This window comes from Cygnus atratus, chromosome 3 (assembly GCF_013377495.2).
Source record: "Cygnus atratus isolate AKBS03 ecotype Queensland, Australia chromosome 3, CAtr_DNAZoo_HiC_assembly, whole genome shotgun sequence".
Lineage (NCBI taxonomy): Eukaryota > Metazoa > Chordata > Aves > Anseriformes > Anatidae > Cygnus > Cygnus atratus.
The window spans coordinates 32,698,655-32,714,607 of NC_066364.1; the positions used below are offsets into that span (position 1 = coordinate 32,698,655).

The following is a 15,953-nucleotide window of genomic DNA, read 5'->3' on the forward strand; positions in this document are numbered from 1 at the left end:
TCAAGACAACTGTTGGTTTCCTTTTGTGTTCTAGCTTTCATTTCATATAGTACTTGAATGTCACCTGCCCAGTTTCTTTATCTTTTTCATTATTTTTGTCAGGAAGATGGCAGCAAGAGAAAAATAGGAAACTGTACTATGCCAGGAGACACTAAAAGCTGTTGTTACCCAGTCTTTGATGGTCACCCAGCTGCTCTAATAGTTGCAGTGGTGGTTGTGCTAAATGGCTCTCCTTAGCCCTCCATTTTGCTGGCCCTTGCAAGTACCTTGCACTTGGGTAAGCAATGATCTTCACTTGCAGTCATTGTAGATGCCCAGGAGTTTATCATCTTGGTTACCTCTTGTGCTTCTCCACTCAGTGATGGGCATCCCAAGATCACAGTTGTTAGTGGTTGAAGGAGGAATTTGCTCTCCCTGAGGAGCCACTGTTTCCACTAGGGAGGTGCTTTCTGGGGTGCTTTCTGGGCTTCCTCCTGCGCCATGGCCTGTGTTGTGCTTGTTTGCAGTTCTTTCTGTGGCTCTGCAGGGCTAGTGAGAAACAAAACGTGGCCTTCCCCTCTTGTGCTGGAGGTTAGTGGTGACCATTCTTCAGGAAAGTGAAGGACTGCAGCTGCTATTACAAAATGAGCAGGGAAAAAAAAAGGGATTGATTCTTCATCTTCTATATTTTTCACCACATGGGTGCTTGGGGGGGGGGGGGGGGGAGGGGTTTCTTTCTATTATTTCCACAAACTTCTCCACAGGCTTAACCCTGAATGTGTAAGTCTGAGGGAGGAGACAGATGTGGCTTCCCATCAGAAACTTTCTGACTCCATAGTCACCGTCATCTAGTGACCAAATGTGGAGCGTGAGCCTTGTCCTCTGTGCTGGGGAGTCCAGCAGTGGCAAATATTCCAGCCTAGAAGCCGCAGGCTGCAACTTCATCACGTCTTAGCATGCTTAAGTCTAGATATGTTGACAGGCTGTGGTGTCTCCCTGGGGTTGTGAACCACAGACTCGAACGTGCCCTCATGGACAGCTTCCCCCTGCATGGCAGCAGGTCTGCAGAGCCACCCCGAGTGGGCAGCACGCTGCTCCCCGCGGGGAGCACAGTTCAGGGAAGGCTGATGCTGTCTGTGGTAGAGGTGGAAGGTGGATGAAGCGAAGGGTGAAGACTTTCATTTCTAGCATCTTTGCACCTCCCAACGCAAGCCCCAGGAGGCATGTTTTCAGGCACCGCTGGGGACTGATAAGCACACGCTGTTCTTGTTCCACGTGAATCAAAGCTTGATGTGGTTGACTGGCGAGCAGGCATGGAGCCAGATGGGAAATGAGCTCTCCCTGTGACTTACAGAGCGGCAGGCAGCAAGGGGAGCTGACAGCAGGCTCATGACAAGCCGCCTCGGTTGCAAATTTTATGTGGCTTAACTTGAAAAGTGCCATGTGTGGCCAGTGTCGCAAGTGTATGGGATTTTGGGAGTCACGAGTAGAAAGGCTGCCGAGGCCGGCAGTGCTGAGCCAGCTGCTTCAGCAAGGGTTTGTCCTTGTCCCACGGCACCTGGCAGGACTTTGGCCAGGCCACCGCCAGCCGGCTCGGTGACACTGCCTGGAGCTGGCAGGCATCAGGTACGGACCAGCTCCGTGGTCTCAGTCCTCCTCAGCTGTGCTGTTAATGTGGAAATTCCTGGGATTCCTGCCCAGAAGTGAGTCGTGGGCACTACCCTAGTAAAGAAGAGGCTGTGGCGGGGCAGAGAAGCTCTTCTCTTGTTCAGGTTTGCTGTTTCCTTTCTCCTGGTCCCCATGAACGTGCATACATCCCCCTTCCTTCTCCAAGCAGCGCTGTTCGTAAATGCATCAGCAGACTGATATAACTCCACAGTTCATAACTTTATCAGCAGACTGAATAATGCTAGTTATTATTACTAGAAATAAAAGTCAAGTAGCAGCAAACGTATCATTACACTTGAATTCATCTACTCTTTTCCTCGGGAAAAGGCTATTTAAGGGCTTGTTTGCATTACTCAGACACAACTTTAACACCAAAGGAGCCTATGTTTCTTTCTCCAAAATACCCATGTCCTGTTAGCAAAGCCACAGTCCAGCGTATAAAACTAAATATTTACTTAAGCCATTTGTTATTCTCCCCCCCCACCCCCATTTACTGAGGAACTTGTTTAGAATCCAGCTTCAAAAGAATAACTGCAGGTTTGAAAGAAGTCCTAAGTGACCCTTTAAATAGCTAATGATTAAAAAAAAGTTGGCACATAAACAGTTTTTATATATGTGTATATATATACAAATCATATATAATATGTATATATATATACATATATATATATATATATATATATCAAAGAAAAAAATGGGGGTTTTGCTTAAGATATGCCTACGTGGCTGCAGATAAGCAGAACCTGAAAATTTCTTTTAAATGTAAATTACTGTTGTTAGCTCTGGTGCCCACGGCACAAGAAGGACAAGGATCTGTTGGAGTGGGGCCAGAGGAGGGCCACGAGGATGATCAGAGGGCTGGAGCACCTCTCCTGTGAAGAAACGCTGAGGCAGTTGGGGTTGTTCAGCCTGGAGAAGAGAAAGCCCTGAGGAGACCTTATAGCAGCCTTCCAGGGCCTAAAGAGGGCCTACAGGAAAGCTAGGGAGGGACTCTTTGTCAGGGAGTGTAGGGATAGGACAAGGGGGTAACAATTTTAAACTGAAATAGGATAGGCATAGATTAGATGAGGAAGAAATTGTTTACTCAGAGGGTGGTGAGGCCCTGGCACAGGCTGCCCAGAGAAGCTGTGGATGCCCCATCCCTGGAGGTGTTCAAGGCCAGGCTGGATGAGGCTTTGGGCAACCTGGTCTGGTGGGAGGTGTCCGTGCCCATGGCAGGGGGGTGAAATTAGATGGTCTTTAAGGTCCCTTCCAACACAAACCATTCTGTGATTCTATGAAATTTCAGTCAGAACTGCAATAAAAGCCCTCCTGGAGGGGAAGGTCACCTTGCCTTGCCTTTTCCTCGTGGTGCAGCCTGGCAGTGGTTGTCTCATCAGCCGCTGACTGCTCCAGTGGACTCCCTGGTGGCTCCTTCACTTTGTGTCATATAACTTTAATTTCAGTGGGCTAAAAAGGAAAAGGTGACAGTGACTGCTGCTGGCAGGACAGACAGTACCCTGACTTAGGGGTGAGCTGGCTCCAGTTATCTCCAGTGCCAGTATTTCACCCACCAGCTTTTGAGGAAAATGCATGCTTAACTGTTGTCAGTGCAGAGAAGCTGGCAGGCTTGAATTATGTTGTGTGAATACTTGAAGCATAAAGGATTAAAGAATTATCAGTAGGCAGCCAAGAAAAGTAAACTCATTTAAAAATAAAAAGGGGGGGGGGAGGAGACTGCTATAATTGATTTATGGTACAGGAATAACCTGAGGGCACTAAACAGGATTCAGGAAAACCTAAAAAAAAAAAAAAAAATCATAGCCACTGTCTTTTGGAAACTGATGTGTTTTGTTTTTTTTTTTCACCTACCAGGTTTTCCTTAGGCTCTTTTGCACCCTGGACACTCTCTTCTTCCCGAAGCAAAGCACGTTCAGCTTCCCCCTTGGTAGTAGCGTTACAGGAGAAATGAATTTCAGTCCAATGTTATTTTCCATGGTCACCATTAAATTCTGTTTGTTCTTCCATTCAGTTTATGATTTGGCTATTGTCTAAGGTTTGCAATTTCAGAAGGCCAAATTCCTAAACTGAAAGAATTATTTGGTGCAGTAAACGACATGAATGATTTGAGGAGTTGAAAATAAAGGTCTGGAATCTTGTAAACTCAGAGTTGTTAATACTGATAGGAATTTGCACCAAAAAGAGAGAAAGGGAGAAGGAAGAAAATCTAGTAGAAAGGAGCTTTGGAGGTAGCAGCCATATTTTAGTATTTTAGATCCAGAAGCAAAAGATAAACAGATCTATGTCAGGCTGAGATAGACCTTGCAAAGGGTGTCAAACAACCAGCAAGAAGTTCTGCAGCCACCCTCATCAAGGTAGGCAAGGGAAAGGAATGGTGTTGTTTTGAAGGAAGCTCACAGCAAAACACATTCCTGGTTGCCCAATGCTTTTTCTCCTTAATCTTCACCCTCCAGCATTCCCAGTGCACCCATCCAAGGACAGCAGCAGGGCAAGGATGGAAAAATGACCTTGGCCTGCATTGATGCACAAAGGGTTTAAAATAGAAAAAGAACACACATGCACACACAAAAAAAAAGAACTAAAAAAAAAGTCTCAGCCTCCATCCTTCACAGGAAGTAAAGGCTCCTAAGCTCAGCCACTTTGGGCACCAGCGAAAATAAGCATTGAGTGTTTGGAGTTGTGCTCTGCAGAGCAAAAACTACAGCAGCAAGGCACTGCTGGGGCTGGCCAGCCCCACAAAGAACCTCCTCCTGCCCCTCCAGGCACTACCTAGCTGTTTAACTAATATACACGAAAACCAGATTATTTTTGTCATCTAGACCAAGGTAATGCTGTTCTCAAATGGGCACTGAATCACACAGCACTAACGAGGAAAAGGATATTGCGCTACAGTATGTTTTATTGTTTCCTGATTTTTTTCTTGACCAAGTAATGAAGAAAAAAAAATAGAAAAAGAATCAGTAATTTGACCCAAACAAAGCTTGCCACTGCCTTCCAACATACATTAAGCCACCTACAATCAGAACGTGAGTCTTTCATCTCTAATTTCAGTAAAATTAACTGCTCCAGTAGTAGCATGTACTGGTTCAAGATATAATTAAATTACCTTGGGGGCAGCAGTCTGAACACAGCCCATTTTATTCCAGTCTGAAATATTTACCCAGGGAAACAACCCTGAGTGAGAAGTTACTTGGCTACAGCTGTAACGACTGTGCTGCTCCATTTCTGCTCTGTGCAGAGGAGGCTTTGTTGTATCCAAGTCCCTCAACACCTAGCCACATACATTTTTAGAATATTTCTGCGTACCAAAAGCCCTTCAGGATCCTAAAGCATGCACCATCAACTAGAAAGAAAACTAGTTTCAATTTTCCATCTCCCCATTGCCCCTGCCAGCAATAAAACTCCAAATAAAGTTAATATTCTAGCCAGTTTTGTACATTCCACTACCTCACCCTTTATTTCAATGCTTTCACGCTTCTGTATCTACAAGCCCTGGCGTTACAGGACAGTATGAAAAGAGTTAAGGACAGCTGTAGAAGTTGCTTGAAGAAATAAGTAGTCAGAAGACAAACAGTTCTCAACTATTAACGTTTATTAAAAGTTTGACCAAAGTAGCTTTATTCCCAAATATTGTTTACAAAAGTCTAACAATTTCCCCATGTAGTCAAAGATTAATAAAAGAACTGAGATGGCATCGCATTAGTGCATAGAAAGCAAAACTTGTCTACAATAGTCAAAAAAAATCAGAACTGGTGTAAAACTGAGGTTTAACACTTGAAAGCAGTTGATAATATCATAGGTAGAGCATTCACGAGCATGTATTTTAATTGTGCACGATGTTAAGTTGTTAGCTGCAGTTCTGCCTGTTCCTCTAGGCTTAAAATTTTCCTTTCTCCTACAGAGTCAGAACCCAAACTACAAAGTTGCTTTTTTCCAAAGCAACTGGCTGACTTCTGTGCCTGCCCAGCTGGGCAATTTTAATACAAAACAGCTTCCCGGCAGCTCTGCAGTTGCCACGTTTTGCAGTTTTCCTCATTGACAGGCTAACTAAACTGCAATTAGCTCCATAGCCTGTCTGTATTTGTTGCCCTCCCTGCAGCTTTGGCTGCTTAGGATCACGGACACTCCAAACACCTGACTGCTTGTTTCAAACCCAATTTCACCTGAAGGTTTCAATTTGAAGCAGTTGCTTACTGCAAGCTGATTTCCAAACTGTGACCGAGTACATCCAGCTTAGGACAATGCTGGTCCAAAGAACACAGAGGAACTGCAAACAGAAGGGCTGGATACTGCATGCCCAGCCCACGCTGGCCAAACCAAACATCCTGCTATCCTTCACAGGCTTGTTAGGCTCAGCAACAGGAATGCACAAGAAATCTAATACAAAGCCACACTGTAGATAAAACTGTGCCAAAGCTGCTATTCCTTTCGACCCAATTAGAGCTTTTTGCTTTGCTCAACCAGTTTGACCAAATTCTCTTGGAAGCATCTTGAACTGCAAAGAACCATGCGAAGAGTTGGAAAGATACTTGAGCTTTATTACGGCAATGGTACAACTGCCCCGGTTTTGTTATATACTTCAGGACACTAACAAACCTTCAGAAGTAGAATTAAAGTATTGCAAGGAGAATCCTTTACTGCATTCCAGCATCTTCTGCAGAGACTTAAGTGCTCCAGCCCTTGTTTCCAACTGTACTTAGTACACCTATCCTTTTGAAAAATGGAGTATAATGCTCCCAGATTTTACTGTTTAAGAAACAGAATGTGAGCCAAAAAGAGGCGCAAAGATCCAACCAAAGCAAACAGAGCACAGAGAAGTTAATAGCAGGTTAGGATTATTCAAGCAGTACAGACACATTCCTATAGAGCAGGCACACAGCTAAAGAAGGGAAGGAAAACAAAACATCAGAACAACACAGCAGTAACTCAAACAGATCTGCTTTTTTGGAGGTGTTACAGACAACACGACAAACATACTGGTGCCATGGAACAGTAATCCCGCAAAGCTCCTCAATTCTTTTCAGACTTACGTGGGGATGCTGTGGGGAAACCATGTTAAAGGTTAGTAAAACAGCTCTATCATTATGCAAGTCAGATCTGATTATCCATTAACTGCTCATCTGCATTTAGTGATTCAGAGCAAGTCTTCAATCTTATTTTGGAACCATCATCTAATATAGCTGGCATTTCTTATATCCCCAAATGTTTAACTCATTATCTATTAACTAATAGCAATCTGTTGACTCGTTACCCAATTCCACTTCAACCGACTGATCCAAAGCTCTGGATCCCTGTTGTTCAGGCACCGAGTACGAACCTCGCCATGCCATTTGGTGCTGACCTAACCAGTGCGCATTTACCACATCTCTGGGAAATGCTCCAGTACATCTTCAGGCAGACATCCCATAAACATCTTTCACCCAAAATTTAAATTCAAAGCCATCAAACGGGACAGGTCAACACCATGCTGCTTGAAGACAGTCAAGTGCCTGCCAGTTTCTCTCAGCTTTGAAATAAAAACTGAGCAAAATGCTGAAATGGGGGGTCCTTCAGAGATTGCCTGACTTATCTCAAAGGATCCTCAAACTTCATGTTTTTGGTTGTTTTTGGAAATGCAACTATCTAATGTTCTGCAATGTACTGAAAGCCATTTAGATTGAAGTGTTTAACCATTAAAAATCTCTACATGACAGTTAACCAGTTCTCCAAGAGAAACATCTTCTGGTTACCATCAGAAAAACACATGTACAAAACTAACTGGAAACCTAATGTGATTCTGTTGCTTATGCAATTTTTTTTCTGTTCACACTATTTCCTCTTGACAGCAAGTTTCCTCTGTTTACTCAATGCACTACAGAATGCACCACATACTGCAGCTGTTACCTGGCAGTTGTGCTATCTAGAAACCACCTTTAAAGAAAAAAGCACCGCAGAAATGAGATTTTAAGGCTTAGATACAGCTAAAAGTAAATCCTCAGCTGAAATTCACTCTACTCCAAAACAAAAAATGTGAGTATTTGCTTCACAACTTCTGAGCACACTGAGTATTCATCCTTTTCTTACCCCACAAGGCCTGTATGTAGGCTTTTCTAAAAGTTAACATTAACCCAAAGAACACAGAGACATAGCATTGAACTTTTGTTTTAATGGTCTCAAATTCTGTGACAGATTTTTGGTCAAGTTTCCATTTTTAAAAAATTTATCGATTTTAAAGACTAATAACTTAAACTGCCACGAAACAAATGGTCCACAAACATTCCTTTCCTTCTGAAGCTTTTACGATGCATTGTAATCATTAACCAGTCTTTTACTATTAAACTTAAATGGCCAATTGAGACAAACAGTTCTGAGACCGTTCTTCCACCACTGATTACGACTGAGGTGGCAGCTGATGTACAGAATTTTCATTTAGCCTTCTGGGCCTTCTGGGCAGACTTTGTGACCTTGCCAGCGCCACCAGCCTTCTTGTCAACTGCTTTGATGACACCAACAGCAACCGTCTGTCTCATGTCACGCACGGCAAAACGACCTGCAAACAAAAACGTGGGTTTTTTTTTTATGACTTTTGTCTACTGCTACACATCCCACAGCATTACTGCACGGCATCAACACGCAGCGTTGGCTGAGCGAGCAGCTGCTGCTCTAGGACAGTAAGCTGCACGCGACTGCAGCATTAACATCCAGCTACGTTATCTAGAGAATAACCCCAGTCCCACCAAAGTTCTGGTTCCATTTTGAAATTTCCATTTAATTCAGAACTTTTAGGGTTATATTACAGAAGAAGCTACATCCTGGTACTAGAAATCAGACACCTTCTCCAGAGACCAGCATTAAGTATGTTTTAGAAGACACCTTACCCAGAGGAGGATAATCGGAGAAGCTCTCAACACACATAGGTTTGCCAGGAATCATGTCAACAATGGCAGCGTCTCCGGATTTCAGGAATTTAGGGCCGTCCTCCAGCTTCTTGCCAGAACGACGATCAATCTTCTCTTTGAGCTCAGCAAATTTGCAAGCAATGTGAGCAGTATGGCAATCCAGCACAGGGGCATAACCAGCACTAATTTGGCCAGGGTGGTTCAGGATAATAACCTAGAAAAAAAAAAAAAAAGCCAAGTATGATGTTAACACTGGAATAAGTTTGAAAAGCTCCCCACAAGAGACTGGTGTGTCTTACATAACTCACTGATTTGCTTAAAGCAAATCTTATCTCAGAACACAAGTCTGTGTCACTTTACAGGTTATCCTACTGGTTAAAAAAAAAAAAGGCAGAATTCTACTATTTCACAACCCAGATGTAGATTTTAACATCTTCCGGAGTTGCAGAAGTCACCTGTGCAGTGAAGCCAGCAGCTTCCATTGGAGGATCATTCTTGCTGTCACCAGCAACGTTACCACGGCGAACGTCTTTCACAGACACGTTCTTCACATTGAAGCCGACGTTGTCACCAGGCAGAGCTTCGCTCAGGGCCTCATGGTGCATCTCGACAGATTTTACTTCAGTTGTAACATTGACAGGGGCAAATGTAACCACCATGCCTGGCTTCAGGACACCTGTTTCCACACGGCCAACTGGTACAGTACCAATGCCTGCAAGAGAGAAGCGATCTCAGTAATCCAGTGATTATATGCCCTTATGGGCAGGGAGACAACACTTTCAAGAAGTATTTTACACTTTCTACTCAGTTTTCAGGCAAGAAACTGCATTTGTCCCATGCCTTAGGTGGTGGTGTTAAGTGAGTAACTTGGAAACACGTACCGCCAATTTTGTAGACATCTTGAAGAGGCAGACGCAGAGGTTTGTCAGTTGGACGAGTTGGTGGCAGGATGCAGTCCAAAGCCTCAAGGAGGGTGGTTCCACTGGCATTGCCATCTTTCCGGGTAACTTTCCATCCCTTGAACCAGGGCATCTGGAATAAAGACAGCCCAAGCATCATTGCCTGCCCACTCAACAGCACAAAGCTATAAAGAAGCAGTTTATCTCCACAGCACTCAGTGTATTATTACAGAATAAGAACTTGTCAAGTGCTGGGACTTGATTTTAACCTGAACACTTCAGATCATTCCTATTAAGAGAACATGCATTTACCCACTGCACAACTGATCTCTGTAACCCTGCAAAGTTTGATTTTTTTAATATAAAGAAATACAAAACGTACGTTAGAGCTAGGCTCCAGCATGTTGTCTCCATTCCAACCAGAGATTGGCACAAAAGCTACAGTGTCTGGGTTGTAGCCAATTTTCTTGATGTAAGTGCTGACTTCTTTGACAATCTCTTCGTATCTCTTCTGGCTGTAAGGTGGCTCAGTGGAATCCATCTTGTTAACACCAACAATCAGCTGTTTCACACCCAGGGTGTAGGCCAGAAGGGCATGCTCACGGGTCTGCCCGTTCTTAGAAATACCGGCCTCAAACTCACCAACACCAGCAGCAACAATCAGGACAGCACAATCAGCCTTTGAAAAGAAAGAAAGAAGCCTTCATTATAATGCCTACACATATGCCAAGACATTAGGGGAACTCCCTCACAGTAAAGCAACTAAGGAACAGCCTGCGTGAACTCCCCAAATCCTTAGCTCTATTTCCCTACCTGAGAAGTTCCAGTAATCATGTTCTTAATGAAGTCTCTGTGTCCAGGGGCATCAATGATGGTGACGTAGTACTTGCTTGTTTCGAATTTCCACAGGGAAATATCAATGGTGATACCACGCTCACGCTCAGCTTTCAGCTTGTCCAAGACCCAGGCGTATTTGAAGGAACCCTTGCCCATCTATACATTTAAAAATAGAATTATTATTATTTTTTTTTTACAGTATGTGTTTTCATTTATCTCAGAAAGACCGTGAACTAGACACAGGCTAAGAGGCGAAAGCTAAAAATAGTAAGTGATCTATGCTGAAAAACATCGCTGTTGCTTACAAAACTCTGGCATAGATACACTTGGCACAACCAGTGAGAGATGCCAACTGTTTTCTGTTATTTAACCTGTTGACAGTTTGGCCCTCTTGACAGCTTGTTAATTGCACTATCACCTCTTTAGGATAGATCTCTTAAGACCAAGTCCTACTATCAAGTGTCCTCTATGAATTTTAGTTCTCTTACTAACGTAATCCCCGTTGCAATGAGCATTTTAACAGCCACACAGCCTAGCATTCACTGCATTTCGTTCTGTGATGTGCTTATTAAAAGCTATTTTGTTACTGTACAGAAGCAATGAACATTTGAAGACTTTCTCCAGGTTCAAGTACCAAAATCCATAACTTTGTTTTTCGAGATAAACGCAGTTGTGATGATTAGGTTTATCTTCAGCTAAATGTAGGCCAAGATTGGGGCTGGCAACTCCAGTTGAGTTGTGATTCCAAGGTTCACTACGTGGACGTAGCTCTGGAGTACCTTTCTTTGCCCTCCGTTTTGCACTTCACAACTTCAGTATAACCAACTACTGTGTGGGTTCCATGCCTTAGCACTTTTTAATTACGGGGATGATTTCAAATTAACTGCCTGTATCCCCGATCCATTTTGCACCTCAAATAGTTTTGCAACTTTATCTTTTTATTCACCCATGCCCACAACTTCGCTGGCCATGGGAGTCCCACGCACCTCAGCGGCTTCCTTCTCGAACTTCTCGATGGTCCTCTTGTCGATACCACCGCATTTGTAGATGAGGTGGCCGGTAGTGGTGGACTTGCCGGAATCGACGTGGCCGATGACGACGATGTTGATGTGGGTCTTTTCCTTTCCCATTTTCGACGCTGGTTAAGTTCTTCCTTTTTGGCAGAAAGACAGTCGACACCTGCCGAGTTCCACAAGCAGCCCGGTTACCTCCGGATGGCCGATCGGTTCCCTCACGACCACGCTCCCCACCTCCCTCAGCAGCGCCTCCCGCCGGGCGCAGCCCCAAGGGGGCACTGGGCTGCCCGGGGAGGCCCGGCCGGGCCCTGAGGCCCGCGGCCCGGCCCCGCCCCGCCGAGGGGAGGAGCGGAGCGGAGCGGGGCGGGCGGCAGCGGCCCGGGGCCCCCCTGCCGAGCGCCCCCCGGCGTCGCCCCCTCCTCCTCCTCCTCCTCGGGCTCGAGTTACCCCGGCGGCGGGGCCGAGGGGGCCGCGGAGGCCGGCGGGCAGCGCGGAGGGCGGGGCCGCCCCGCTCCTTTGTGTGTGTGACTCACCCCGCCCGGACCCGCCGCGTCCTCCATTTTGTGGCGCTGGCGGCGGGCAGGAAGAGCGGGACGCCATTTTCCTCCCCCCCCCCCCCCCCCCCAACCTCTCCCCTCCCCCGCCGCGGGCGAGGCGGCGCCCCCCAGGACTCCCCCCCCCAACCCTCCCGCCCCGCTCCCCGCCGACCCCCCAGGGCTTCCCCACCGCCACCCCCGAGACACAACGCCGCCGGCCGCACCCCGTAACCCCGCATCGAACCCATAACGGAGCGGCGCGGCGCCAGCCCCCCGGCTCCCCCCCAACCCCCCCGCCCACCCCGCTTTGCCCCGCAGCGCTCCGAGGGGGCGGCCGCGCCCCGCAGCCCCCCCAACCCCCCCTTGCCCTCCCTTAGGCCCGGCCCGGCCCGCGGCGGCCGCGCCTCACCTGCTCGACGTCGGCGAACCCGGAGCGAAAAAGACCGACGGCGTGAGCGCCGCCCCTTAAATACCCTGCGCCGGGGGCGGGGCCTAACGGACACGTCACCGCTCCCGGCGGCCCCGCGGCCCCGCCCCCTTCGGCCCGGCCCCACTGCGCGGGCACAGGGCGGCGGCCTCGGGCCTGGGGGAGGCGGGGTAGGGACGGGCCCGAGGGGGCTGCGAGACCCCCGGGGAGGGAGCAGGGGCCCGGGGGGGGGTGTTTAGTGAGCCCCAGGAGGCAGCAGCGTTGTGTTTTTTTTTCTTTAAAGCCAGCTTTTTTGGTCTTTTTTTGCAGCCCCAGAAAGAAAAAGTTGGCTCAGAAGTCACACGAATCGAGGTAGACACCTTGAGGAGAGGCATCCCAAACGTTTCAGATGTGGCCAAAGAATCACTGAGGCATCGAGGATCTGACTTCTGTGCCAGAATCCCAAAGTGCACAATGTGCCCCTCTTCTGTATTTTCATGTGTGAAAATTGCTGATGAGAGCCACTGACAACCCTAACCCATTACTTTTGAAACTGATGGCAAGGAATCACGGAACAACCCACACCGTCAGAAATAAAAGCCCTCATGATTCCCATGGATTGCCTCCGTTCTTTACTCGCCTCTAACTGAAGTAAGAAAATCCACGGTTTACCCACCTCTAATTGAATAAAATCCATTAATTATTCAACATCACACACACCTTTTTAAGCGAAATTGAGCTGAGAAGATGAACAAGTATTTTTGTTGGCTCTTTTAAAATGATCTGCAAAGGAAACAAACCTACATGGTCTGTTTTCCTCCTTCATACATATATTCCTTTTCGTCTTTCTTGATGCACCTGTGTTGTAAATTGTTACTTACATATACCCAACTATAATCTCATTCTTTTTTTTTTTGGCATGGTCTCCAGCTGGCAGTTGTAAAACACAAAAACAGCTTCTTGTTCAGAAAACAAAAAAAAAGCCCCCAACCAACAAAAAATAAGGAAATCAAACCAAACCAAAGAACCCACCTGATGAATCTACACTTTCACTTGTCTCCAAGTGTCCCTAGCTGAGATGCATCCAGCATCAAATTCAGCACAGCAGAGAGAGCAGCAAGCTTAGTACTGCATGGACTGTTTCAGAAGCACAAGGTTTCCATTTGGTGTTTTTCCACATGGAAGATTTAAAAAATAAAAGTGCATTTGTAAAGAACAAACAAACAAACATATTTTTGAGAAATGACACGTTATTAGAGAAGATGTTGAATTTAGAATATGCCTTTTACACAAAAACTCAGTTTCACTGAGTAAAACCTGCAAACGTGTTCAGACATCATTAAATAAACTCAGTCATTTTTAGGAGAGGAATAAAGTCATCATGTTCCCCCCCCCCCTTTTTTTTTTTAAACACAGAAAATGATGGGGGGGGAAGCTAGAGAAGGTTCAGCTTTTCTCAAAACTTACATTCAGGTGTAAAATTCGTGAAGGTATTTTGTATGAAGTCAGCAGCAGCAGATTGAGGGAAAGGGAGAAGGATCCCTTTTCTTTAAAATGGAAATGCATTATCATAAAGTGATTTCATGGCTCAGGAACAATGGGTAAAATTGGTAAGAAAGTTAGCTTTTGGGGGCTCTTATAAAGCAAAGGCGGTTTGTAAACACAGCTAAAAAGCTTTACAGAATTGTTTCCAGTTAGCTTCTGAAATGTGTATGCCAGCAGGGGGTATTTTTAATGGACTGATCTGACAAAGTATCCATTCTACAAAAATGTAGTTTAAAATTTTCACAGTGACTTCTGCCGCAATGGGGGAGGAGAAAGGAAATGTGTTACTGATTTCTGACGTGGCCCATAATAAACTGCACATTTCTTTTTTTTGAGGGACATGTTTAAAAGACTATTTCATAAATACAGGCATTTAGAACTATGTGTTTCTGAAGACAGCAATTTCTGTCCTACGTACATAGCTGAAAGTCATTGAATGTGTTGGACAACCTTTTAGCCATGTCCTAGTTAAAAGCCTTCAAGAGTTGTTTTTTCCCTCCATTTATTTAATTGAATTTTCAAAAGAATGTTATTATTTCCTCTTTAATCAGTCCACTACATGCTTTTACTCTCTCAACAACTAGTCTATCTTTCATTGTCCATTCTATTAGCGGAACATTCCTATTATCAATCTCCCAAATATTTATACAGCTGGGGAGCTTCAGATATAGGAGTAGCCTCACATAATTCTGTGGAAACGCGTTCTGCAGAATCCTCTCGACTAACACAGATAGGCATATACTGGACTAAATCCTCTGTGCATTTGCATACATTTAGCCTGTTTAGCCTATTTAGCCTGTTACAAATTTTAGATTCTGCTCATTAGGCAAAACTAATCTCTTTGATAAGAAAAAAACTTATGAAGAAACAGAGATAAGAGATTTCAAGAACTCAAGGTCTTTCAGGCTTTGGAGTCTTGCTTAGTAAATCCAGCCTGGCTTCGGAAATAGGTGGACTTTGTGGGGGAAAAATCACTCACTCTCCCCTGACCATTAGTGAGCATATGCTAAACTGAAATAACCTATGTCCAGACATGCCTGCAGTGTAAGAATACATACCAGTGTTTGCTACAGCAACTGTATTGTGGGAACCTATGGAATAAACACCACTTTTAAAAGGTTTTGAATCTCAGATAAAGTGATATTAAAATGCAGTTATGCTGTCAGTATTATCTGAGCCAAATAGTCTAACTTTTAAATATAAACTTTAACTGGATTTTGAGATCACTCTAACTACAACAGCATTACTTTCATTTTAATGTGTGGCTACAGAGCATGAGGAATGTGCTATAATCTTAGAACACAGTCATAGTCAGTGAAATCACACCAGGAAATCAAAAATGTTCTAATCGAGCACCTCTGAAGAGTTTTAACACTCTCCTCCACATACACGTGGAAGTGGCATCTTTCTGATTAGACTCCTGTGCAAAGATGAAGATAGCCAGCACTTACACGACTGTTTCAACTGCAGTGAACAAGGTCGTCCAGGAGTGTAAGCAAACAGACTTCAGAAGCACGAGACTTTAAACACAGATCTGATACATGCAGTTTATCAAGCTCCCTGTGTATGGAAGAGGCACTAAGATTTCTTGAGGGCACTTTTGGAAACAGTGGTGGAAAAGTAATCCCAAATTATCAATCATAATTGGTGATCAGCAAAAACAGATTCTGGTACACAACATTATTCTGTAATACAATTAACCTCATTCTTACTGTGAAATACTTTCTAATCCCAACATTACAGTTTTAACTGTACGTACATTAGTCCAAATGTTCAACAAATTATAGCATAAGCACACAGCTTTAATTCCATTTGCACTTGTTTAATGCATTGGTTCGTAATAGAAATAAAAAGCATCTACATCTGCTATGAAATCCTTTTCCCTACATCATCCTGATACTTACTAGCAGAATTTACATTCATTTGTTTAATAAATATAAGAACAACAGAATAACTGTGCTATTCACACAGCAAGAGATTAGACAGAGAACCTACTTCAAAAAAAACAAGTTTGAAAGTTATTTAGTTCTGTATTAGAAGCCGGTATTTTTATATAAATGAAATCACTTAGTAAAGGGAAGAGACAACAATATATACTCTCTAAGTTACAATCTCAGGAGAGAGCACAAAATAAACCCCTCTGTTCTTGGAAGACTTGGACCGGATAAAGCCCTGAACAACCTTGCCTG

At 44.7% G+C, this 15,953-nt stretch overlaps 1 protein-coding gene across 1 annotated transcript; it reads right to left on the reverse strand.

The window, feature by feature from the left end:
* Window positions 1-7,772: 7,772 nt before the first annotated feature.
* EEF1A1 (eukaryotic translation elongation factor 1 alpha 1) lies at window positions 7,773-12,322 on the reverse strand. The gene is made up of 8 exons (XM_035543043.2): window positions 12,223-12,322; window positions 11,248-11,440; window positions 10,238-10,417; window positions 9,807-10,103; window positions 9,407-9,557; window positions 8,981-9,237; window positions 8,505-8,739; window positions 7,773-8,176 (listed from the first exon to the last, which is right to left on the reverse strand). The coding sequence occupies exons 2-8, from the start codon at window positions 11,389-11,391 to the stop codon at window positions 8,052-8,054; spliced, it is 1,389 nt and encodes a 462-aa protein (XP_035398936.1). The 5' UTR covers window positions 11,392-11,440; window positions 12,223-12,322; the 3' UTR covers window positions 7,773-8,051.
* Window positions 12,323-15,953: the final 3,631 nt, after the last annotated feature.

Bases quoted from the DNA above. Each gene is read 5' to 3' on its own strand.
- EEF1A1 (XM_035543043.2), bottom strand. From the start codon at position 11,391: ATGGGAAAGGAAAAGACCCACATCAACATCGTCGTCATCGGCCACGTC. The intron at 9,558-9,806 runs GTACGTTTTGTA...TCTTTATTCCAG, and splicing joins TGCTGGAGCCTAGCTCTAAC to ATGCCCTGGTTCAAGGGATG. The intron at 8,740-8,980 runs GTGACTTCTGCA...TTTTTTTTCTAG, and splicing joins CTGCTGGCTTCACTGCACAG to GTTATTATCCTGAACCACCC.